Raw genomic sequence first — 25,945 nt, 5'->3', positions numbered from 1 at the left:
TTAAATGTATCTTTTTTATTCTTGTTTTCTAAAATGTTGCTTAATTATGCAAACGTCATAATTTAACGAATATGTAAGTTTATGTACAATAAATATATGAATACATAAGTGAATATATACATTTTAAGATGACAGGTTTTCTAAAATGTTGCTTAAATATGCAAATTAGGCCTTCTTTAATAAATATATACGTTTATGTACAATGGATTTATGAGTGAATATATGCATTTTAAACTTCCACCTTTTTGGATTAGTAGTTTTCCAAAAGCGTTGCCTAAATATGCAAACGAGGCATTCTTTAATGATTATATACAATGGATTGATAACAAAGAATTTCTGAATGAATATGTACATTTTTAAAGTCAACATTTTTTAAATGTTGCTTAAATATGCAAATGAGGCATTATTCAATAAATATATGCATTTATTGACAATAAATATTTGAATGAATATATACATTTTTTTAATTCCACACTTTCCCCTCTTTTTTCTAAAATGTGGCTCACATATGCAAATGAGGCATTAATCTTGAAGAGATGCATTTATGTACAATAAAAATATGAATACATGAATTAATGTATACTTTTTAAAATGACCGGTTTTCTAAAATGTTACTTGAATATGCAAATGAGGCATTCTCTAACGAATATATACATTTATGTACAATGAATACATAAATATAAACTAACATTTAAATATAGTTTTTTTCTAAAATGTTGCTTAAATATGCAAATAAGGCTTTCTTCAATTAATATAGTCTAATTTGCATACATTTCTAGCACAAAAAAATTGAAATCTTGTTTTAGATTGTGTAGAAGTTTTGTGAAATAGATTTTTTTAACCAACATATTTCGCCGAACAGATCAACCACTTTTGGCGCTCATAAACAATCATAAAGCCCTCGTGCTGCAGGAATGAGGTTTGCTGAAGGTGCAGCTGTCGTGCAGTGAGGGGTTTACGTCTTTAATAAACTACGGCAGTTTGCGTTCACTGAACAGTAAGAATGATTAATAAATCCATATGAAACAACCCCTTAAAAGTCACGTCTCGCTTTCAGTTTCGGGCTTTGGCGCATTTTGCATTCACACTACAAGCGTACCACGCCAAAGCCCAAGTGAACCGCGCTCTGGCACACCTCTTACACCTCCAACCGGGCCAGGGCCGGCCTTGTGAACCGTGCTTGAGCCCAATTCAGTGCACTCACACTTCTCAAACGATCCGGGAAACGGGCCTGGGCAAGGTACGGATGGCATAGTGTGAGTAGGCCCTAGCTCTGCCTTTTAGTACCCTTTCTCATGTTTGGTACCCTTTTGAAAGGGTGCCGAAAAAGTGGTACGGTACGGTATGGTACACCTTTTGACAGTGGAAGCGTTCATAAAAGCGTACCGACAATATAAACACTCAGGGCTCTATTTTGACGGTCCATGCGCAGAGCGCAAAACGCAGGGCGCAAACGCTTTCAGGGCGTGTCAGGACGCGTTTTTGCTAATTTAAGGACGAGAAATCTGCCTTGCGCCAAGGCGCATGTTCTAAAAGGGTTGAGTTTATTTTCTTAATGAGTTATAGGTGTGTTTTCAGAATAAACCAATTAGAGTCTCATCTCCCATTCCCTTTAAGAGCCAGCTGCGTCGCGCCAAGAGCGCATTCGCTATTTACAGGACGCAAAGTAAGTCTAAGTGGAAAAACTGAGCATTTCACAAGCAAACAGTTAACAGTTTTTTAACAGAAAACTGTTAAACAGAGCATCAACTGCGTGAGAATGAGAGATAATGGATCTACTTTCACTTTCGCTCTTGGATAGGGAAACCTTTACGCACAGACATCAATTAGTCTATAAATAAATACTTTTTTTTAGCGCAAATATTCGTTTCAAAACTATTTCTAAATTCAGTTCTAATTTCCAGCAAACGAATAAATGAACAATATTAACAAAGTGTGCTCAAAAACCTGAGTTATATCCTAATACACCTGCCATGCCCCATATGGTCTAAAACCTGACAGGTGGGCAAATCTAAGCTTGTTTTTAATAAAACAAATATAAATATGGATATAATAAATAATACTGCTAATAATAATAACATTTAACAAAAGCAAATTGTTATGAATGAACTGAAAAAGCCTCCCGAGATGAAGAAGACATGAAAGCAGTGGTTTTTCATATTTATGTAGGCTAGAAAATAATATGTTTTGTAATATTTTAATCCTTTATATCCTATATCTATTCTTATTATATACTATATCCTTAATATTTAAATTTTTTTCATATGTAAAGATATTTGCCTATTGCTCTCTTGTGTGTATTAAGCAGTGTGTAAGCGAGGCGCAACTCTGCGCCGGAGTTTAGACCGGGTTTGTTTTGGTCTAATAAAAAATCAATTATAGATTCTCAAAATAGCAACGCACCAGCGGTCCGACTCAGAACGCCTTCCTTTTTAGACCAGAACGCCTATGGGCGCACAAATGAGCGCTAATGCATTTGCTATTTAAACAGCGTAGCGCAACGCCTCAAAACGTCTCTTGCGCCAAGCTGAAACTACCAAAAGACTACTGCGTCACGCCTTGCGCCACACTGCGCCGGGTGTATGATAGGGCCCTCAAAGTGTATTTTTTAGGTTTTCTTATACATTTGAGCTAAGAATCTCTTTATGGACAGCCAATAGTACCAAATATACAGATGGTATATTGTAATAATAAAAAAAACAATAAATATGCTACATTAGGTTTGTGTATGAGTTTCAAATTAAATGTATACTCACAAACACTAATAGCTGTTATTATTAAATGAACTGGTTCAGTTCTTCTTACATTATTGTTTTGAAAATGACCCATTTATTATAAATCTGTAATAAACAAAATGGATGAAACAACAGGCTTCACGCGGCGCGCATTTTGCAGCACTTATGTATGAAATCATTTAATCTGCATATGATTTGCTGCATATCCCTGGCATGTTCCTGCGAGGCAGTTTATTCCTTTTTGCTACTGAATTATGCATCATGTAGCAGGAAGAGCTTTGTAAACATCTGTTATGTGGAGATCCCAGCAGGCGTCTGATGTGGAAGTGTGCGCTTTGTGTAAATATGCCTCCGGCGCTAGTCGTCGTTAGCATAAATGCCGATATGATATGAGTGAGCGTGTGGACACACGTGATTCAGCTCAGCGGGACAGAGCTTTTGTCCCAGATGTCCTCGACTTTTATTAAGGATGAATGCTTTGTTTTGATAATATAGAGTTAAATATACACTCACCGGCCACTTTAATAGGTACACCTGTCCAACTGCACGTCAACGCAAATGTTTGATCAGCCATGGCAGTAACTTAATGCATTCAGGCATGCACACATGATCAAGACAATCTGCTGCAGTTGAAAGCGAGCATCAGAATGGGGAAGAAAGGGGATTTAAGTGACTTTGAATGTGGCATGGTTGTTGGCTGAGCTGAGTATTTCAGAAACTGCTGATCTACTGGGATTTTCACGCACAACCATCTTAAGGGTTTACAGAGAATGGTCCGACAAAGAGGAAATATCCAGTGAGTGGCAGTTCTGTGGGCGCAAATACCTTGTTGATGCCAGAGGTCAGAGGAGAATGGCCAGACTGGTTCCAGCTGATAGAAAGGTAACAGGAACTCAAATAAGCACTCGCTACAATCGAGGTCTGCAGAAGAGCATCTCTGAACACACAACATGTCCAACCCTGAGGTGGATGGGCTACAGCAGCAGAAGACCACACCGGGTGCCGCTCCTGTTAGCTAAGAACAGAAAACTGAGGCTACGATTCACACAGGCTCCAAACCTGGACAGTAGAAGATGAGCCAACCAAAAGCACAGAGCACCAAGGCACAGATTTCCACTGGTCTAATGTCCATTCCTTGTGTTTTTTTTTTAACCCAAACGAGTCTTTTCTGCTTGTTGGCACACATGTGAAGTGAAAGGTATTTCAGGTGACTACCCCTTGAAGCTCTTTAAGAGAATGTCAAGAGTGTGCAAAGCAGAAATCAAAGCAAATGGTGGCTACTTTGAAGAAGCTAGAATATGACATAATTTCAGTTATTTCACACTTTTTTTGTCACGTATATAATTCCACATGTTAATTGATAGTTTTGATGCCTTTAGTGTGAATCTACAATTTTCATTGTCAAAATAAAGAAAAGTCTTTGAATAAGGAGTGTCCAAACTTCTTTTGGTCTGTACTGTATATATATATATATATATATATATATATATATATATATATATATATATATATATATATATATATATATATATATGACTGTTCAATGAAACATACAGACTGTGGAATGTATTTTTAACAGAAATATTCTGTAAACTGAATTTATGAAATTTATGAATGTAAAAAGTTAAAAACAGTAGATTACTGGCAACCACAGCTGCTGTTTTTTTCCCATAAATTTAACAGATATTTTACACTATAAGAGTTTGCTAATTAACACTCTCTAAGTGTTGATAATGTTCAAAAGTGTTATTTTAACACTTATTTTTAACCACTATTTATAATGGTCCCATATATACTTTAAGTGTTAATTTGTTAATTTTATCTAAAAAATTTTCTTTTTTTTTGTGATTTCCTACATTCTTTGGGTTAAAAAAAGTCTACAATTTAGAGTTTTTACATTTTGTTTTTATTTTTAATTTAGCATGTCCACTGTAGTGGACCACAGGACCATTTTAGTTCAAAACGGCCACCCTTCAGACAACAAAACTGTACAGGATATGGCTGTAAAGGGATAATAATCCAATATTAATGTAACAAAAACTAAACAAAAGCCAATTTTCCTTTTGTTTTATAATTCCTAAAACAATTTAGTCTGAAAGAGAGCCGAACTCAAAAAAACTCAACAAAAACAAAAAAAAAGATGATGTTAATCCAAAACAAATTTACCATAGAAGCGATTTAAAACTGATTTTCATTCTCTAATTCTCTCTAAATCAGAGTCTCCCTCAACTATCTTATAAAGAATCCTACAACATGCAGTCATTAATTACATCAAGATGGTCCTGGTGTCCACTATAGTGGACATTTCAAAAATGATGATGTTTTGAAACACAAACAAGTTAACAGCTTTCAAAGCTAAATGTATTGTTCTTGACACTTTAATAAACAAATATATATGTAATAATAACAGTAAAAAAAAACATTTAAAAAGCTCAATTTTACATGCCTCACTCCTTCCAATAAACTGCGCTTTTTTGTATGTCGGCCATTTTGGATACAGTGTAAGAAGTGTTTCCTAGCATGCCAGCCAATCAAATGACAAATCACTAGAAAGCCCAGGATGTCCTCTGAACAGTACAACAGGACTTGACAGAGTAGCTCAAAAAATTCAAAGAAAATTGATGAAAACGTAATGTCAACTACAAAGGACACAAGTCAATGGGTGGGGTCTTAGGAGGATATATATATATATAGTTAAACTTAATGGGCTCTGTGTGGAAGTGTTGCGTTTTGAGGCATTAGCATTAAAAAAATGATCTACTGTAAAAGCTTGTGTCTGAAGGGTCAATTTTGAACAAGGCCTGGAGACTTGGTATGAATTAAAACAATTTATCAGCGCCAATATACATCTGTGTTTCCCTTCACAGGGTTCTTTATGGAAATAAGATTACAGATCTGCCGCGGGGTGTTTTTGACGGACTGAGTGCATTAGAGTTACTGTAAGTACTGATGTAGATCACCTCCGATGCTAATGTCAATGCTAAATTACCACCCACACATGAAAAATGTCACCGCGGCATTGCTTAATGGTCTGTGCGTCATCCAGACAGTCATTGGAATGTCTGAAGTGTCTGTGTTTTTCTTTTTCAGACTACTAAACGCCAATAAAATCCACTGTGTCCGTGTCAACGTCTTCCAGGACCTGGAGAACTTATCTCTATTGTCCCTCTATGACAATAAGATCCAGACTCTTGCGAAAGGCACATTCGCGCCGCTGAAATCCATCCAGACTCTGTAAGAGATTTTATATAATGCACACTGATAAGGGCACTAACTGGGAAATTGAGACTTTTCATTGTTGGCTTTTTTCGTTTCTAGTCATTTGGCCCAGAATCCGTTCGTCTGTGATTGTGGTTTGAAGTGGCTGGCAGATTTTCTGAGGTCAAACCCGATTGAGACCAGCGGCGCGCGGTGCTCCAGTCCTCGACGGCTCGCTAACAAGCGCATCAGTCAGATCAAGAGCAAGAAGTTCCGCTGTTCGGGTAATTAAGTACACAAACACACTTGCATTTGAATAAATAATTTGCATTTATCTACACATTAGGGATAATAAACGGGACCAACAATCTCACAGAAATGTGTAACTTTTTTTTGTATTTGTATTTATTTGTACAATCTCATTTGTATATTGTAGTATGTTGCTCTCATATGGTAAGGGGTGGGGTTTGGGGACACGCCTCCTTTTAAAATCTAAATTTATTATTCATACAGTTTCATCAAGACTCTACAGTAAAATAACACAGTAAAATAGTATAAATTTAGTTAGGGTTAGGGCTAGGGTTAGGCCACTTTTCTGACAATACTACATTTTTTCTTGTTTCCTCAAGAGATTGGGCTGGATTGTATGGGGCCTGATCAGTCAGAAAAATAATATATTTATAAAATAAAACTCACACACAGTTCACATTTCAAAATTTGTATTCTTATATTCAAAACACAACTCATAAATACGCAAATGCAATTCGTAAATTCAAAACAAAATTCATAAATGCACTAAAAACAATTCATAAATACACAAATCCAATTCATAACTTCAAAACACGATTTGTCAATACGCAAATCCAATTTGAAAATTCAAAACACAATTTAAAAATATGCAAAACATAATTCGAAAATTCCAAACACAATTTATGAATATGCAAAACACAATTTGTAAATTCAAAACACAATTTATAAATATGCAAAACACAATTTGTAAATTCAAAACACAATTTATAAATATGCAAAACACAATTTGTAAATTCAAAACAAAGTTTAAAAATATGCAAAACATAATTCGAAAATTCCAAACACAATTTATAAATATGCAAAACATAATTTGAAAATTCAAAACACAATTTATTATTATGCAAAACACAATTTGAAAATTCCAAACACAATTTAAAAATATGCAAAACATAATTTGAAAATTCCAAACACAATTTAAAAATATGCAAAACATAATTTGAAAATTCAAAACACAATTTAAAAATATGCAAAACATAATTTGAAAATTCCAAACACAATTTAAAAATATGCAAAACATAATTTGAAAATTCCAAACACAATTTAAAAATATGCAAAACATAATTTGAAAATTCAAAACACAATTTAAAAATATGCAAAACATAATTCGAAAATTCCAAACACAATTTATAAATATGCAAAACACAATTTGAAAATTCCAAACACAATTTATAAATATGCAAAACACAATTTGTAAATTCAAAACACAATTTATGAATATGGAAAACACAATTTGTAAATTCCAAACAAAATTTTAAAATATGCAAAACATAATTCGAAAATTCAAAACACAATTTATAAATTCGAAACAATTTATAAATACACAAATCCAATTCATAACTTCTAAACACTATTCATAAATGCGCAAATACAATTCATAAATTCAAAACTTGATTCATAACGAAATAGAGGTCACCATTGACCAGCTAAAAGTCCATGCACAGGCTTTTTTTTGTCACTGAACAATTATTCAGTAACTCCCACATAGACAATCAGTCATTTCATTCCTGAATGAATCAGTGTAAAAAGATGATTCAGTGACTGCCTCGTAGACAATCAGTCATTTCACTCCTGAATGAATCAGTGTAAAAGATGATTCAGTGACTCCCTCATAGAAAATCAGTAATTTCATTCCTGAATGAATCAGTGTAAAAGATGATTAAATGACTCCCTCATAAACAATCAGTCATATCATTCCAAAATGAATCGGTGTAAAAAGATGATTCAGTGACTCCCTCATAGACATCAGTCATTTCATTCCGGATTGAATCAGTGCTGTCAGTTAAGTAATTGATTCAGTTGTTTGTTCATTTGGCCAGTCATTTACTGTATTACACTCTTGAATGAACCAGTATTTTTGAACAAATTAAATAGATGATTCAGTGACTCACTCATATAAACAATCACTCATTTAAATCTTGAATGAATCAGTATTTTTGTATAAGTTAAGTAGATGATTCTCTGACTCATCGATAACCACTCATTTGATTCTTGAATGACTCAACTGAATCAAAACAGTCACTTATTTTTTTCATCCTGAATAAACTATTGTTGTTGAACAAATTGTTGAGAATATGAGGTGATGAATCACTTATTAGCGCAGTTACTTATTAGACAGCAGAAAGAGTAAATGGACATTTAGATTGATCAACCATCAGATTCAAGGCAACCATTGTACAAATGTCAGTATAATAGAAAACACCTTTGTGTTTGTTCTCTATAAGTCCAGCCATAGCTCTCAGATCTACATCTTTGCTGGCTCTATATATATCTACACTTTCATAGCAGCTGTATTTTCTTCTGATTTCTTACATGCGTTGCCATAGCAGCCAAGGAGCAGTATTACATCCCAGGTAAGTTAATTCAGGCTGTTAAGTATCTCCAAGAACTTGGACTAGAAGTGTTATATAATTTATGCTGTGCTGTGAATGATGCTGGTTTTCTGTCTCAGGCTCAGAGGACACACGAATGAATAAGGACTGCAACAGCAAGCCTGTTTGTCCACCCAAATGCCGCTGTGAAGCTACCGTGGTGGACTGCTCCAATTTGCGGCTGACCAAGTTCCCCGAGCACCTTCCGCTTTCTACAACTGAACTGTAAGAGGATATTCACACTAATAAAACCAGTGCTGGGTGTAATTAGTTACAAAGTACTTAGTTACTGTAGTTAGATTACTTTACCACTGGAAAAATTTACTTAAGGCATTGCTTAGGTAATTTAATTACAGTTAGTTATAAAGATATAATATAATTTATATATATAATATAATTAAAAATATAATATAATTTAGTGCTGAAAATACACATTTTGTTAGAAATATTTGAGATGATTTGCCACACAAATCATGCATTTTTTAAAGCTATAGCACCATTTACTTGTAAACCTTGGGCTGCATGATTAATCGTATTATTATCACGATAACGATATTTTACAGGATAAAGATTAAGCCAGGCGAAGCAGTGGCAGAGTAGGTAGTGTTATAAAAATGTAAATTATATAACAAGTATCCGATTCTTAGTGTGCTTTCACACTTACACTTTTGTTTCGGAACGTATCTCGTTTGCCCAGTTTGCGCGGTTCGTTTGGCATATGTGAACAGGGCAATCGCGCTCTGTTCCGCGCCAAAGTAATCGCTCCGAGACCACCTGAGTGAGGTGGTCTCGGCTCTATTGAAACGAACCCTGGAGCGGTTCGATTGCAGTGAGAAAGCGATCCAATCCGAGCGAGGTTATATCAAAGTGTTTTATGGATATGTAATAGGCATACGGCCTTATGAAGTGAGAATTATGAGTAGGGCGGGAAGTTTCGCGAGTCTCCGGATGCCCGCAAACTAGTGATGATCTCCCAGTAATCTCGCGTCTCCCTCCCGGTCCTCAAATAGGCATCCCTTCTTACTCCTCCCCACCGCATCTCTCCTCAGACACGTCACGTCGTGCGCACCTTGTCAATCACCACCAAACCACCACCTCTCCTGACAGCTGAGCGGGACGCTGCAAAATAAACCCTGACACTCTGACCAATGTGTGGAAAGTTTACTCGCACGTGACTTGTTTCAGCTCTTTTGGTCCGATTAGAAAATTTGCAGTGTGAAAGCGAACTACTCCAAGAGGAAAGAGCAACAATGTAACATTTGTAATCTCTGTTTCGGAACAACTGAATCGATTCACAGGTGTGAAAGCACCCTTAGTATCTAATCTTCGCCCAGTTTTATTACAAGTCTTGTTTTTTAATATTGGTGGCTGTGAAGTTTAATAACAATTAGTTTGGACGTAGTTTGTGCAAATAGCTGTGTTTACATCCACCTATTTTTATGCGCATTTTATAAAATTTCGTAAAAAAAAATACCAAGATGCATGGGTGCCACTGTGGGGCAGGGGGTGGGTGGTGGTGGTCAGAGAATTAGGATGATGGTAAGGGCCCAGGTAGTTTTTGATAATAGTAACTCTCAGGGCCCTATCAATCTCTCCCTGCTCTTCAATTACGTCCGTAACCCCCTCCCCCAGTCTTCATTTTCGTACATGACACACCAACCACCGCCACAATTTGGAATCCCCAAACTCCGATTTGACATTTTTAATGTTTTACTTTTAACATTTTATGTTTTTGACTACCTCATTAGAGCTTCTCTGCCTCTTTAGGGGTTTAATTTGAAGAATTTAAACTAAAATGTACATTGTGTGTTTTTACCGATATTACATTGTTAGCTCTTTGTTTCAGACGTCTCAATAACAACGACCTGTCTATCCTGGAGGCAACAGGACTCTTCCGGCCCCTCACACATCTCAAGAAAATGTGAGATTTGCATTTATATACTATGTAACACAAATAAATAAGTCTTAATGCATATATGACGTTGTGTTTGTGTCTGCATTTCTCTCGCAGAAATCTTAGCAACAATAAGATCACTGAGATTGAGGACGGAGCTTTCGACGGAGCGTCTTCTGTGGTTGAGCTTCACCTGACTGCAAACCTCCTGGTGTCTGTGAGAGGAGGAATGTTTCGGGGAATGGACGGATTACGCATGCTGCAAGTGTCTCCTTTCTGCCACAATATTGTTTTTCATTGTCATTTCATTTCCATATTAGCAGATGATTCATTGACCCATTGATTGGTTTGCTGACTGATTGGTTAGTTATGGGTTTGGTTGGTTAATTGTTGGGGTTGTTGGTTAGTTCAATGTTAGTTCACAGATTGGTTAGTTGGATGAATGGATGGATGGATTTATGCATTGCTTGCTTGCTTGCTTGATTGATCCATTGATTGGTTTGTTAACTAATTAGATAGTTAACTCTTTAGTTGGTTAATTGTTGCAGTTGTTTGGTTCAACGACTGGTTGGTTGGTTGGTTGATTTGATGCATGAATGGATGGATGGATTGGTCAATTACTGGAGGATTGATTGATTGATTGATTGATTGATTGATTTGATGGATTGGTTGGTTTGCTGCTTGCTGCATGGATGGATAGATGTTGGATGGATGGATGGATGGATGGATTGATTGATTGATCCGTTGATTGATTTGCTGACTGATTGATTAGTTAACTGTTTGGTTGGTTATTGGTTAGAGTTTTTGGATAGTTTAACGTTGGGTAGGTTGCTTGGTTGATTGGATGGATGGATAGATGGATTTGCTGACTAATTAGTTAGTTAACTGTTTGGTTGGTTAATTGTTGAAGTTGGTTAGTTTAACGTTTGGTTAGTTGGTTGGTTGGTTAGTTGTTTGGTTGATTGGGTGTTGCTTTGATGTGATGGGTGGATGGATGGATGGATGCATTGATTGACTGATTGATTGGTTAGCTGACTGATTAGTTAGTTAACTGTTTGATTGGTAAATTATTGGAGTTGTTGGATAGTTCAACATCTGGTAGGTTGATTGATTGGTTAGTTTGTTGGTTGCTTTGATTTGATTGATTTGATGCATGGATGGATGGATGGATGGATGGATGAATGAATGAATAAATGAACGAACGAACAAATGAATGAATGAATGAATGAATGAATCAATCAATCAATCAATCAATCAATCAATCAATCAATCAATCAATCAATCAATCAATCAATCAATCAATCAATCAATCAATCAATCAATCAATCAATCAATCAATCAATCGGTTGGTTGGTTGGTTGCTTGATGGATGGATGGATGCACGAATGGATGGATTGGCTGGTTGGATTGATTGATTGATTGATTGATTGATTGATTGATTGATTGATTGATTGATTGATTGATTGATTGACCCATTGATTGGTTTGCAGACTGATTGGTTAGTTAAGTGTTTGATTGGTTAATTGTTGGAGTTGTTGGATAGTTCAACATCGGGTAGGTTGGTTGGTTAGTTGGTTGGTTGGATGGATAGAAGGATGGATTGCTTGCTTTATTAATTGATTGATTCATTGAATGATCCATTGATTAGTTTGCTGACTAATTAGTTAGTCAACTTTTTGGTTGGTTAGTTGTTGAAGTTGGTTAGTTCAACGTCTGGTTGGTTGGTTGTTGTTTTGATTAATTTTATGGATGGATGGATGGATAGATGGATTGGTCGCTTGCTGGATGGATGGATGGATGGATGTATTGATTGATTGATTGACCCCTTAAATTGGTTTGATGACTGATTGGTTATTTAACAGTTTGGTTGAATAATTGTTAAAGTTGTTGGATAGTTCACCATAGGGTTGGTTGGTTTCTGTGTAACCCAAAGTATGTTAATGCTTTTTTTCCTGACCTATGTTACACCACTGTTTATATTTAACATGGTTGATTGGTTGGTTGAGTAGTAGGTTTATCAATGGGTTGATTTATTCATTGGTTGACCGACAGCAGCCCAGAATGTTAATATATTTCTATTTAGGCTGTCCATTTTACTTCAGAATAAGTTAAGGATGAAGCATATCCAGAAGGTTGTTATCACAGAATAAAACTGGTCTGGTTTATCAGCAGCCTGAATCAAAGCAGAGCACTGTTGTATAAAACTGAAGAGCTTTATTCTGTGAAAACAACCTCCTGAATGTACTTTATCCCGATTATTAGATGGCTACTTGTCACAAAACATAGAATTAGATACAAAAAATTGTTCTGAGTTGTAATAGCTTATTAACTCTTTGATTAAAGGAAAAGCGAACAGAAATGAAGGTGGCTGAATGGAGTGTACACGAACCTGCGCATTATTCAATCACAAGATGGCACTAAACTGTCAAAAACAGTGGCGAGAAGGACAATTAAATATACAGTATATGGATGTAAACATATTCACGAAAAAGTACTGATGACTGGTTGTACCCTAATAAGCCTGTGTTATTATTTTCAGCGGTTGTTATCGTGGAATAACATACCTTATAAGGTTGCGATTGACCAATCAGAATCAAGTATGCCAGACAGCCATATAACAATTGAAGTTATCACTTGTTTTCATTCTTTCTCTTTTAGTCTCGGCCCTGAAGTCTTTTTCTCTCATTGTTAGGATGCTCAGGAACAATCACATCCGTTGTGTCCACAACAGCAGCTTCTCAGGCCTGCAGAACGTGCGTCTGCTGTCACTCTACGATAACCAGCTCACCACCATCATGCCCGGAGCCTTCGACTCGCTGCCAAACCTCTCCACCCTGTAAATATCTGCTCACACTTTTATTAAAAGTATTGACCTTGTTCTTCACCTATCAGCGGGCACCGCCATTTTGGCTCAAGCATTCTCATCGTATTCACTTCTATTGATTATTAGATGTTAAAAACAGCTTGCTATGCTGCTTGATGTTGCAAACTGATCTTGTCTAATAAAATTATGTTACTTTTCATGTGTAATCATGAACACACTTGTTTGTAGAGCAAATAGTTTGATTGTTTTTTGCTGTTTATTATTCATTGTCATTTCTCCCATAGGCAATTGAATCTGAAGTACTAAAACAATCACAAAGGACAAGTTTTTACTTCTACATTGCAGAATAAAGTCAAAATTTCATGAAAATTGTGCAACTCTGTTGAATGTGTTTTCAGAAACCTGCTGGCGAACCCGTTTAGCTGTGACTGTCGTCTGTCCTGGCTGGGAGAATGGCTCAGGTCTCGGCAGATCGTGACAGGAAACCCTCGCTGTCAGAATCCAGCTTTTCTTCGAGAAATCCCACTGCAGGATGTAGCCAAGCCGGACTTCATCTGTGACAAAGGTGCACTACATGGGTTCCAGTTTTAGTCTCCAGACTTGAAAAGCAGAAACATACGAAGAGTTCAGATGCAAAAACCTGAGTGCTGTCTGAAATTAAAAAAAAAAAATTGGTGTGGATAATTTATATATATATATATATATATATATATATATATATATATATATATATATATATATATATTAGGAATGCCACGGTTCTCAATATAATATTAAACCATACGGTACGACCTCCACGGTTCAATACGTGCTTGTGAATTGCGGTTTTCTCAGTTTTGCGTTTAAATAATTTATGTGCGTTTTATATCTCCCCGAATTGACTGTTTGTGCCTGTAAGTCCATGAGCTGAGATGAGGAAACTCCTCCCAGCGAGTAAATATCCAATCACTATGCTCTAAAGTTAGGGGGTGCTTGACCATCATTCCACACTTTAAAGGGTCACGAAACACCAAAACACATTTTTTGAGCTGTTGACAGTCGTATATGTGTCCCACACTGCTAAAAACACTATTAGGACACCTGTATTTCACTAAAAAGTGTAAATTGGTTGTTTTTGCGTTATTTCAAGCAAATTCGTACTTCCGGTTTGAAACGAATTTTTGAAGCTGCGTCACGGTCATGACATAATAGCGTGTATTCCAGCGTGCAGACTGGACGTCTGAGCCAGAGTGTGTCTTATTACGTCTTACAGTGTGATGCATGAATGCATGAGTAAGGCTTGGTTCAAACCAATCAGCGCGCTCTATTGTGCAACTTCATTAATATTCATTACTGTCAGAGTGTTTAGACGACAGAGACACCACGTTGTGTTGGCAAAACAAGCGTGAACTGTTGCTTTTATAGTTTGCTGCCGTTAAGTTTCGTTTTCTTTTTCTCTCTGTGAGAGCGCAGCTGGCGTCACGTGTGGATTAACAGTGTACGCGACGCTCGACAACAATAACTTACGTGTCTAAGGAGGATCATTGTTTACCTGAGAGCTGTTCTCATCTGCAAACGCTGAGATCCAGATTCGCTTGTAGTCTTCTCTTAATAAAGACGCGGCTCTAGTTGCTGGTGATTGTCCTGTCTCTACAGATTTGGTAAGTGAGCGACCAGTGCTCTTTGTTTATTCAGTTTGTTCGTATCGAACTAAGTTAACTATTGCACCGAGATAAAACACGCGGCTTTATGACGCTACCTGCCGAGTGCATCTAAGTTTACGGGAAATGCAGAGTTTTTTTTCTCTCATTCGCCGTGCGGTATTAAACATTGCATGAAAAATACACACTTAGAGCAGTTCCTCGAATCAAATATCTCGTTTGTCGCGAGGGGCATGAATGAATTCCCTAAATGAAAGAGCCAAACTGCAGTTAAAGTCCACCATTTAATAATTTGGCAAATAATTTGACTACAGATGTCCATGTAGGTATTTTGTAGGTATGTAGGTGTGTATTTTGACTCTGAAACTCGCGCGTACCCAAATAGACACTCCCACACCCTCCCACTTTACTTCCTCCGACACTCCCCCCTAAACAGAGCTGGACACGCCCACTTTGCTGACTTTTTCCAAAGTAGAGGTGTGAAAACACCCTGCTGAAACGAGGGGGTTTCATGGCCCTTTAACATTGCGAGCGGTAGTTAACAGTACAAGGAAGCGCCGGCGTCTTTCAAATCTGCGGTGTGAGGACATTTCGGTTTTGTATAATGACAAATAAAAGAAAAAAACGGTGAACAAAAAATAACTGTGTGCAAGCATTGTTTTACACGTATAACCATGACTGCACATCTGCAGCGCCATCACCCAGCAATATCACTGTCTGAAGGCAGGATAGAAGAGAAGGCAATAAAGTCCTCCAAATAGCAACTATCCCTCGCTGAATCTTTCCAGCAAACATACCCAACTGGTTCCGAGAGACATTTAAAATAACAATGGCAGTGTTATTTTAACGATCATAACGATGGTTTGTTCTGTAGACTATAAAAAAAGAAAAGAAAGCTCAAAAGTGCTAATAATTTTGACCTTAAAATGGTGTTTAAAAAACTAAAAACTGCTTTTTTTCTGGCCATAAAAAATAAATAAATAAATAAGACTTTCTCCAGAAGAAAAAATATTATCAGACATACTGTGAAAATGTTCTTGCTCTGTTTAACATAGTTTGAAAAAAAATTTAAAAAGTAAAAAAAATCAAAGGGGGGCTAATAATACATAATAATAATAATAATAATAATAATAATAATAATAAATACAAACAAACATAAAGATTGTTGTTGTGTTTCAGATGTGCTGGAGCAGGATGTAAGCTGCATCCCGAAGCCGCAGTGTCCCGAGCAGTGCACATGTGTGGATTCAGTGGTGCGCTGTAGTAATAAACACCTGTCCGCTCTCCCCCGCGGCGTCCCACTCAACGTCACCGAGCTGTGAGTGTTAACAGGACTCTTGGTGTCTTATCTGCCCTGCATTCAGGATGTTTATAAATCGTCTCTTTATCTTGCAGATATCTGGATGGAAACGTGTTTGTGTCGATTCCTCAAGAGCTCTCGGCCTTCAGACAACTGCAGCTGCTGTGAGTGTCGAACACTGTGCGCTCATTCACCAGTAAAGTGGTGGTCCACTACGATATCATGTTTTAAACTTTAGTTGATGTGTAATGTAGCTGTGTGAACATGAGGCAAGGCAAGGCTATTTATATAGCACACTTCATACACAGTGGCAATTCAAAGTGCTTTACATAAACAGGAATAAACGAGATAATAAAAAGTATAAAAAAAAATAAATAAAACAGATTAAAAAATGTGATAAAATAGTTATAAAACATTAATTAAAAATAAAATATAATAAATATAATAAAAAATATATATAATAAAACTAAAATGATAAAAAAAAGTCTATTTTAGTTCCTAAAAATAGAAACGCACCAACAATGCGCCTTAACACACCTCCTTTATAGACCAGCACACTCATGAGTCCACAAAGCAGCGCAAATGGATTGCCTATTTAAATAAGGTGGTGCAAAACATGAAAAATAGGGTTGCGTTGGTCTGAAAATCACGCCAAACACATCTTTCAACCTATTGCACCAGATGTATGATAGTACCCACAGCGACTAAAGCATGGCCCTGCTGAAAAATCCAGCTTAAACCAGCCTAGGCTGGTTGGCTGGTTGACCAGTCTGGTTTTAGAGGGGTTTTGGCCATATCCATGCTGGTTTCCAGCCATTTCCAGCCTGTTTTTTGGCTGGAAAATGACCAGCTAAATCCAGCTAAAACCAGCTTGACCAGACTGGTTTAAGCTGGATATAGCTGGTTTTGGCTGGACTCCCAGCTTGGCTAGGCTGGTCAAGCTGGTTTTAGCTGGTCATCTCCCAGCCTGATCAGCTAAGACCAGGCTGGAAAGGGCTGGAAACCAGCCTGGAAGTGGCCAAAACCCCTCTAAAACCAGCCTGGTCGACCAGCTAAAACCAGCCAACCAGCCTAGGCTGGTTTAAGCTGGATTTTTCAGCAGTGGGGTCACCAAACTTGTTCCTGGAGGGCCAGTGCCCTGCAGACTTTAGCTCCAACTCTAATCAAACACACCTGAACAAGCTAATCGAGGTCTTACTAAGTATACTTGAAACATCCAGACAGGTGTGTTGAGGCAAGTTAGAGCTAAACCCAGCAGGGACACCAGCCCTCCAGTGTGTGTTATTATTCATCGATGTCTGACTTATTGGAACTGGTTTATTTGTGCTTCATTCCAGCGACTTGAGCAACAACAAAATCAGCTCCTTGACCAACACGTCTTTCACCAACATGAGCCAGCTGACCACACTGTAAGCCCACAAACACACACACACACACACACACACACACACACCAACACACTCACGAGTACTGTACATAAATCCACTCACAAACGCAAACACATTTATACACAAACACACGTACACAAGCACAACACATTTATACACAAACACACATACACAAGCACACAAAAACAAGCACAACACATTTATACACAAACACACATACACAAGCGCACAAAAGCAAGCACAACACATTTATACACAAACACACATACACAAGCACACAAAAACAAGCACAACACATTTATACACAAACACACATACACAAGCGCACAAAAGCAAGCACAACACATTTATACACAAACACACATACACAAGCACACAAAAACAAGCACAACACATTTATACACAAACACACATACACAAGCGCACAAAAGCAAGCACAACACATTTATACACAAACACACATACACAAGCACACAAAAACAAGCACAACACATTTATACACAAACACACATACACAAGCACACAAAAACAAGCACAACACATTTATACACAAACACACATACACAAGCGCACAAAAACAAGCACAACACATTTATACACAAACACACATACACACACATACACAAGCACACAAAAACAAGCACAACACATTTATACACAAACACACATACACAGGCACACAAAAACAAGCACAACACATTTATACACAAACACACATACACAAGCACACAAAACAAGCACAACACATTTATACACAAACACACATACACAAGCACAACACATTTATACACAAACACACATACACAAGCACACAAAACAAGCACAACACATTTATACACAAACACACATACACAAGCGCACAAAAACAAGCACACACATACACAAGCACACAAAACAAGCACAACACATTTATACACAAACACACATACACAAGCGCACAAAAACAAGCACAACACATCTATACACAAACACACATACACAAGCACACAAAAACAAGCACAACACATTTATACACAAACACACATACACAAGCACACAAAAACAAGCACAACACATTTATACACAAACACACATACACAGGCACACAAAAACAAGCACAACACATTTATACACAAACACACATACACAAGCACACAAAACAAGCACAACACATTTATACACAAACACACATACACAAGCACAACACATTTATACACAAACACACATACACAAGCACACAAAACAAGCACAACACATTTATACACAAACACACATACACAAGCGCACAAAAACAAGCACACACATACACAAGCACACAAAACAAGCACAACACATTTATACACAAACACACATACACAAGCGCACAAAAACAAGCACAACACATCTATACACAAACACACATACACAAGCACACAAAAACAAGCACAACACATTTATACACAAACACACATACACAAGCACACAAAAACAAGCACAACACATTTATACACAAACACACATACACAAGCACAACACATTTATACACAAACACACATACACAAGCACACAAAAACAAGCACAACACATTTATACACAAACACACATACACAAGCGCACAAAAACAAGCACAACACATTTATACACAAACACACATACACAAGCGCACAAAAACAAGCACAACACATTTATACACAAACACACATACACAAGCACACAAAACAAGCACAACACATTTATACACACACACACACACACACACACACACACACACACACACACACACACACACACACACACACACACACACACACACACACAAACACACACACACACACACACACAAGCGCACAAAAACAAGCACAACACATCTATACACAAACACACATACACAAGCACACAAAAACAAGCACAACACATTTATACACAAACACACATACACAAGCACACAAAAACAAGCACAACACATTTATACACAAACACAAATACACAAGCACACAAAACAAGCACAACACATTTATACACAAACACACATACACAAGCACAACACATTTATACACAAACACACATACACAAGCACACAAAAACAAGCACAACACATTTATACACAAACACACATACACAAGCACACAAAAACAAGCACAACACATTTATACACAAACACACATACACAAGCGCACAAACACAAGCACAACACATTTATACACAAACACACATACACAAGCACACAAAACAAGCACAACACATTTATACACAAACACACATACACAAGCACACAAAACAAGCACAACACATTTATACACAAACACACATACACAAGCACACAAAAACAAGCACAACACATTTATACACAAACACACATACACAAGCACACAAAAACAAGCACAACACATTTATACACAAACACACATACACAAGCGCACAAAAACAAGCACAACACATTTATACACAAACACACATACACAAGCACACAAAACAAGCACAACACATTTATACACAAACACACATACACAAGCACAACACATTTATACACAAACACACATACACAAGCACACAAAAACAAGCACAACACATTTATACACAAACACACACACACAAGCACACAAAAACAAGCACAACACATTTATACACAAACACACATACACAAGCGCACAAAAACAAGCACAACACATTTATACACAAACACACATACACAAGCGCACAAAAACAAGCACAACACATTTATACACAAACACACATACACAAGCGCACAAAAACAAGCACAACACATTTATACACAAACACACATACACAAGCACACAAAAACAAGCACAGCACATTTATACACAAACACACATACACAAGCACACAAAAACAAGCACAACACATTTATACACAAACACACATACACAAGCGCACAAAAACAAGCACAACACATTTATACACAAACACACATACACAAGCACACAAAACAAGCACAACACATTTATACACAAACACACATACACAAGCACACAAAACAAGCACAACACATTTATACACAAACACACATACACAAGCACAACACATTTATACACAAACACACATACACAAGCACACAAAAACAAGTACAACACACATACACAAACACACATACACAAGCACACAAAAACAAGTACAACACACATACACAAACACACATACACAAGCACACAAAAACAAGCACAACACATTTATACACAAACACACATACACAAGCGCACAAAAACAAGCACAACACATTTATACACAAACACACATACACAAGCACACAAAAACAAGCACAACACATTTATACACAAACACACATACACAAGCACACAAAAACAAGCACAATACATTTATACACAAACACACATACACAAGCACAACACATTTATACACAAACACACATACACAAGCACAACACATTTATACACAAACACACATACACAAGCGCACAAAAACAAGCACAACACATTTATACACAAACACACATACACAAGCACACAAAACAAGCACAACACATTTATACACAAACACACATACACAAGCGCACAAAAACAAGCACAACACATTTATACACAAACAAACATACACAAGCACAACACATTTATACACAAACACACATACACAAGCGCACAAAAACAAGCACAACACATTTATACACAAACACACATACACAAGCACACAAAAACAAGCACATCACATTTATACACAAACACACATACACAAGCACAACACATTTATACACAAACACACATACACAAGCACACAAAAACAAGCACAACACATTTATACACAAACACACATACACAAGCACACAAAAACAAGCACAACACATTTATACACAAACACACATACACAAGCACAACACATTTATACACAAACACACATTTACTAGCACAATACACATATATGGGTGCACGCACACACACATGCACACAGACACACATGCAAACACACTCACAACAAGCAAAGCATGTTTGCACAACACACATTTATACATAAACACATGCATACACACACATGTACACATTTACATTCACACACAAACACATCAACACACTCACACATGCTCACAAAAGCATATATGCACTGATATACTCACACACACATTAATCGGTGTTGTGTGTTTGTTTATTTGTGTGTGTGTGTGTTGTGTTAGAGAATCTTAAGCTATAATATAACATACACACCCACCCACACACACAGACACCCACACACACACACACACACACCCACCGACCCACACATACACCCACCCACCCACTCACCCTCACACAAACACACACACACACACACACACACACACACACACACACACACACACACACACACACACACACACACACACACACACACACACACACACACACACACACACACATGCATTGTCATTTGAGGTGTGTTTCTGCTAATGTTTGTGTGTTCCAGAATCCTGAGCTATAACGCTCTGCGCTGTATTCCTCCTCTGGTGTTTGGTGGTCTCTCGTCTCTCCGCCTGCTGTGAGTCCTGCTGTTTTCAGATCTTCATGAGTGTGTTTGTGTGTGTTTCTCTGCTCGTCATCTCCGCTCTTCAGCTCACTCTTTCTCCGTGTCCTGCAGATCTCTACACGGGAACAACATCTCTGAGCTACACCAGCAGATCTTCAGAGACGCCGCGTCACTTTCACACCTGTGAGTCTCACCTGTGCTCTTATATTCTCACACACTCACACGCAGAAATCACACTTCTGTCAGACACACAGCGCTTATAGCTGCAGTTCAGGAAGTCAAGTCATTTTTAGAAGTATTAGTATTCGGCTTTTTGAAGTGTGGGGAGATTTGTTTTGGCCGCTAATGAACACACCTGACCACTTTTATTAAAGCAAGAAAAATATCTGTGCTGTCAAAAAATGGATCACGATTAATCACAAGCAAAATCACAGTTTGTATTCACATTATATATATATATATATATATATATTAAAAGTGGGCATAGATATTTTTTTTTAATCCAAATTAATCTCACTGTAATCTTGGAATGAATCTAGATTAAAATGGCTTATTTGAATTCTGCTGAAGGCATTTAGAATATGTGTGCTGCCCAAGTCTTTGAGAACGGGTTTCTCAAACCAGGTGGCGCATTAGACCAGGGGCTCATCTCCTGTTTCCAAAATACATCACAAACTGCTCAGAGCACAGTAAAGTCATTTGACCAATCATAGGACAGTAGTCATCTAACCAATCATAGCACAGTAGAGTCATTTGACCAATCAGATCACAGTAGAGTCATCTGACTAATCAGAGCACAGTAGAGTAATTTGACCAATCAGAGCACAGTAGAGTCATTTGACCAATCAGATCACAGTAGAGTCATCTGACTAATCGGAGCACAGTAGAGTAATTTGACCAATCAGAGCACAGTAGAGTCATTTGACCAATCAGATCACAGTAGAGTCATCTGACTAATCAGAGCACAGTAGAGTAATTTGACCAATCAGAGCACAGTAGAGTCATTTGACCAATCAGATCACAGTAGAGTCATCTGACTAATCAGAGCACAGTAGAGTAATTTGACCAATCAGAGCACAGTAAAGTCATTTGACCAATCAGAGCACAGTAGAGTCATCTGACCAATCAGAGCACAGTAGAGTAATTTGACCAATCAGAGCACAATAGAGTCATTTGACCAATCAGAGCACAGTAGAGTAATTTGACCAATCAGAGCACAGTAGAGTCATCTGACTAATCAGAGCACAGTAGAGTAATTTGACCAATCAGAGCACAGTAGAGTCATCTGACTAATCAGAGCACAGTAGAGTAATTTGACCAATCAGAGCACAGTAGAGTCATTTGACCAATAAGAGCACAGTAGAGTCATCTAACTAATCAGAGCACAGTAAAGTCATTTGACCAACCAGAGCACAGTTTTCATCTGACTAATTAGAGAACAGTAGTTATCTGACTAATCAGAGCACAGTACAGTCATTTGATCAAGCAGAGCACGGTGAAGTCATCTGACAAATCAGAGCACAGTAAAGTTATTAGACCAATCAAAGCACACTAGAGTCATCTGACTAATCAGAGCACAGTAAAGTAATTTGACCAATTAGAACACAGTAGAGTCATCTGACTAATCAGCACAGTAAAGTAATTTGACCAATCAGAGCAGAGTCAAGTTATTTGACCAATCACAACACAATAGAATCATTTGACCAAATTAGAGCAGAGTAGCATAATTTTATCAATCAGAGCATAGTGTAATCATTTGACCAATCAGAACATAGCAGAGTGGAGTCATCTGACCAATTAGAGCAACAACGTAAAAGAGACACAATGATGCAAAAATGGATCACAGTGAATTAAAAGAAACATAAAAGTGTGAATAAATGGACAGAAATATAAGAAATGTCGTGTATTTTGATTTTATATTTGTCATATATGTTGATATTTCCATATCAGATTAGAATATGCATGTATTTATCCACTGCCTCATATGCTTTCTTGATCTGTATGCGTTTTCTGTGTGTTTCTGTATGTTGATGAAGGGCCATCGGTGCAAACCCGCTGTACTGTGACTGCCGGCTGCGCTGGCTCTCGGACTGGGTGAAGAGCGGGTACAAGGAGCCCGGCATCGCCCGCTGTGCTGGACCGCAGGGTATGGAGGGAAAACTACTGCTGACAACACCTGGAAACACCTTTCAATGCACAGGTGTGTGTGTGTGTGTATGTGTGTGTGTGTGTGTGTGTGTGTGTGTGTGTGTGTGTGTGTGTAGCAAAATATCTCTGGCCCAGCTCTGGCCCACACAATCAGCTTCTGCTTGGCCCATTTGCCGCAGTGAATTATGGTACATGTCTGGACCAAGTCTGGCTTCCAGACAAGGGCCAAACATGGACCAAATCTGGGCCAAGTCTTAGCCAAGTTAACTGGGCCTGAACTGGGCCAGATTTGTTGGTGTGTCACGACTGCAATGAATTTGATAAACCCATGAATTATTGAGCTTTAGGCGTGCTGTGGGCATGCTTTTTCTTGAAGTGACCTGATTGGTAGAATTTTTTTTTTTTTTTGAAAATAATAAAAATGTATTTTAAATGCGGGTCAAGGCAGGCCAAACTTACATGGCCCACATATCAATTATTAACATCTGGGACAAATGCTTCATTTTACATCTGGCCCAAGTATTATGTGCCGCCTTAAAGACAGTGCCACCTCTGCCAAATCAGGCCCATGTTTGGCCCACATGCTGTATGCCAGTGACAGATGAATGCCTGCTGTGCCAGATTTATGCCAAATCTGGGCCAGAATTCCTTGCTGCCTGGGATGTTATTAATCAGTGGAGCGTAGAGCCCTCTAACCAATTAGAGACAGCAGAGTCAACTGACCAATCAGAGACAGTAGAAACAATTGACCAATCAGAGAACATCTGGGCCATTCAACCAATTACAGCGGACTGGGTTATTTAACCAGTCACATCAGAGGAGAGTAATTTGACCAATCATAACACAGTAGAGCCATTTAACCAATCAGAGCACAGTAGAGTCATTTAACCAATCAGAGCACAGTAGAGTCATTTGACTAATCAGAGCACAGTAGTCAATTGACCAATCAGAGCACAGTGGAGTCATTTGACTAATCAGAGCACAGTAGTCAATTGACCAATCGGAGCACAACAGAATTATTTGACCAATCAGAGCATAGCAGAGTCATTAGACCAAGTGTGCCGCAAGCCTACGTTTGAGTGAAGGTTTCGGCCGTTAGATCGCCCCCTGGGGGCTGGCTGCAGTACAAGTCATAAAGCCCGCCTCCTCCGTGTTAATGAAGGAGACTTGAGCCCAAATAAAAAAAAATATTACACTTGCAATAAAATGTCCCGAAAGATAGTTCTAGTCGATTAAGGCACTGGTTATTGTGCTGAAATAGGTGCAGATCTTCATTTTTGTAAACAGTTTGTTTTTAGCAGTAATTTAATGCTGGGCGTGTCATCGTGATTGACAGCGGTGATTGACAGTTTCTCAAAGCGCGGCGTCTGAGCTTCGGCAGGAGACTGAAGTAGACTGAAGTGTTATTATTCGATTTCTGTGTTATTTTACTATGACAAAATGAGTTCAGCAGTAAACTATAGTTTCTGACATACATGATCCTGGTGGAACTCTGTTTATTCGCTAAGTTCAGGGCTTTTTTCGGGCTTTATTAGTTTGCTGATACACGCCTAGCCACCCAGATAGCAAAACACAGTTCCGGCTAGATTCTCGCCTGCCGGAGACTTATCTCTTAGAGCTCAGACTGACTAATGTTACCTCTGCTGGACCTACTCCGGATGCCTGGACTCACTACCCAATTCCAGCCCGAGTCAATCGAGCCAGATGCGGCG

At 37.8% G+C, this 25,945-nt stretch overlaps 1 protein-coding gene across 2 annotated transcripts in view; it reads left to right on the top strand.

The window, feature by feature from the left end:
• The window catches only part of slit1b (slit homolog 1b (Drosophila)), a 94,701-nt gene that overhangs the window by 43,363 nt on the left and 25,393 nt on the right, over nt 1–25,945 (top strand). The window contains exons 12-26 of one of the 2 annotated variants that reach the window (XM_087302940.1): nt 5,603–5,674; nt 5,826–5,969; nt 6,054–6,217; nt 8,570–8,593; nt 8,692–8,836; nt 10,458–10,532; nt 10,623–10,766; nt 13,198–13,341; nt 13,728–13,894; nt 16,149–16,287; nt 16,365–16,433; nt 17,607–17,678; nt 22,026–22,097; nt 22,197–22,268; nt 24,122–24,285. In XM_087302940.1, the coding sequence (XP_087159066.1) occupies nt 5,603–5,674; nt 5,826–5,969; nt 6,054–6,217; nt 8,570–8,593; nt 8,692–8,836; nt 10,458–10,532; nt 10,623–10,766; nt 13,198–13,341; nt 13,728–13,894; nt 16,149–16,287; nt 16,365–16,433; nt 17,607–17,678; nt 22,026–22,097; nt 22,197–22,268; nt 24,122–24,285 (1,667 nt within the window). 2 annotated transcript variants of the gene reach the window in all.

The sequence above is a fragment of the Danio rerio genome, chromosome 22 (genome assembly GCF_052040795.2).
Source record: "Danio rerio strain M-AB ecotype USA chromosome 22, GRCz13ab, whole genome shotgun sequence".
Classification (NCBI taxonomy): domain Eukaryota; kingdom Metazoa; phylum Chordata; class Actinopteri; order Cypriniformes; family Danionidae; genus Danio; species Danio rerio.
This window is presented reverse-complemented; position numbering and strand designations above follow the sequence as displayed.